The 1,660-nt window shown below is 39.7% G+C and overlaps 1 protein-coding gene and 1 long non-coding RNA gene across 3 annotated transcripts in view; one reads left to right on the top strand and one right to left on the bottom strand.

Moving 5' to 3' along the window:
• Window positions 1-1,660, top strand: part of LOC109287474 — a 22,160-nt gene that overhangs the window by 14,268 nt on the left and 6,232 nt on the right. Inside the window, exon 2 of the long non-coding RNA XR_002094874.1 lies at window positions 202-323. This is a non-coding gene — a long non-coding RNA (uncharacterized LOC109287474). The remainder of the gene's footprint in view (window positions 1-201; window positions 324-1,660) is intronic.
• The window catches only part of LOC109287471 (interferon-induced protein with tetratricopeptide repeats 5-like), a 12,503-nt gene continuing 11,546 nt past the window's right edge, over window positions 704-1,660 (bottom strand). Inside the window, exon 3 of one of the 2 annotated variants that reach the window (XM_019502581.1) lies at window positions 704-1,561. In XM_019502581.1, the coding sequence (XP_019358126.1) occupies window positions 1,282-1,561 (280 nt within the window). In that variant the 3' untranslated portion in view covers window positions 704-1,281. Of the gene's footprint in view, window positions 1,645-1,660 lie in introns of both variants that reach the window. The other variant, XM_019502582.1, reaches the window with a different exon arrangement.

The following is a 1,660-nucleotide window of genomic DNA, read 5'->3' as shown; positions in this document are numbered from 1 at the left end:
ATGTCTATGAAATCTATGAAACTGCATGCCTACTCTTTTCTTCTGTGAGGTTCTAGGAAACTGCCTCAGTGGGAATCTGCAAAGAGGAACATGGCTTCCCCGTACCATATACTACACGAGCCTATGGGAAATGTACCTGGACCGTCACAGAAAATTAGAACATTCTTTTCTGTGTTCACCTGCTGCTCTCTTCATTCTCAGGATGGCTCTGGAAGAAACCAGGGTGTGCAGAAGCAGCTGCAGAGAAGATGCAGCAGGACTCAGGGCTACTTGAAAGAGCATCAGATGGGCTATCGTGTTCACATATCTATGAAGCCAGTCAGGTATGATGTTTTAGTGAGTTATTGATACCAAGTTTCACCCCTTTTTGTACTCAGCATTTTTCAGAAGGGGAAGGGTGAGAAAGAGGTAAACAGTGTTGGGGATGTGGCATTTCATCCACCTCAGTTCCTTCTGGTCTCCCACAGATGGTTTTTCTCCCTTTCCTGACTCCCTGCCACAGTTCCCTTTCCTCCTCTTCCCTTACACCCAAGTAACAGGTCTGGGTCCCCGTTACATGGCTATACAAAGCCACTTTGTCCAAAAACTCTAAAATGAATCAGAAGTATTGAGGACATTTAATTATTATCCTTGTAGGAGGATGCAATCTCTTATCTAATACATCTCTCAAGTACTATTTTAAAGACAAAAAAATCAAAACTTGTGGAAGAGGTGATATCTTTTATTAGACCGCCTAGGTATTTGCAAACAAATTATTGTATTTTAAAGACAGTACATTCAAACACCCATTACCCATGTATTGCATGGCTTATTTGGAAGCTATGTATATATCTACGAGAACAGAAATTAATATACACACACTGATCTTTATAGAAAAACAAAGGATAGGATAATTTTTATGCATATTTTCTAATCACCTTCATATTTAGTGACCTACAAGTTAAAAAGCATCATTTTCAGATTCTAGGTTTTCACTGGAAAGTGATCCTACCAGTTCACATTGTTCATCCGAAGCATCACAAATGACATTTTCTTGGTTAGCAAAATAAATATACCTATTTTGCAGTGAAAAAATGGGATGAGAGCTCAGCAGCTGTTAGCCTTACAAACTCTCCCAAATGTGCCAGTAAGTAAGTTTCAAACTATGAACTAAGACTCAGTCAGTGCAGGTTTTGCCTACATGAAGATACCAGGATACCATATACAGAAGGCAAGCTACTGATAACATTTGTTTGAAATAAAATATCAACTGTCTAGAGAGATGGACGGACTGCCAGCTCTTTAGTTTCCAATGGAAAGCCGTAGGTCACAAAGAGCACTCAGGTATTCTTCATTACTAGAATCCCATGCCAGGGCCTTCTCATAGCATTCAATTGCTTCTGACTTCTCTCCATTCAACTGGTGAATGAATCCAAGAGCACCAAAATCTGCAGCATCTGCCGATCCTCTCTGAATTCTCTTTTCTACCAGTTTCTTCAGAGCGTTCATGCACATCTTTCTTGTTGCGTCTTCCTCAATTTTCAGCGCTTCCATGAAGTGTTTAATAGCATCAGCTTCTGATTTTTTGTGAAATTCCAAAAACTGTCCATAGCGGCAGTGGATTTGTTGTTTCTCTTCACAGGTTAATTTCATATTCAATACTTTCTGAAAAGTGTCTTCT

The sequence above is a fragment of the Gavialis gangeticus genome, unplaced genomic scaffold, assembly GCF_001723915.1.
Source record: "Gavialis gangeticus isolate Ggan-Ray unplaced genomic scaffold, GavGan_comp1, whole genome shotgun sequence".
NCBI classification, from domain to species: Eukaryota; Metazoa; Chordata; order Crocodylia; family Gavialidae; genus Gavialis; species Gavialis gangeticus.
Note: the sequence above shows the minus strand (reverse complement) of the source record. Positions and strands in the feature narration are given on the sequence as shown.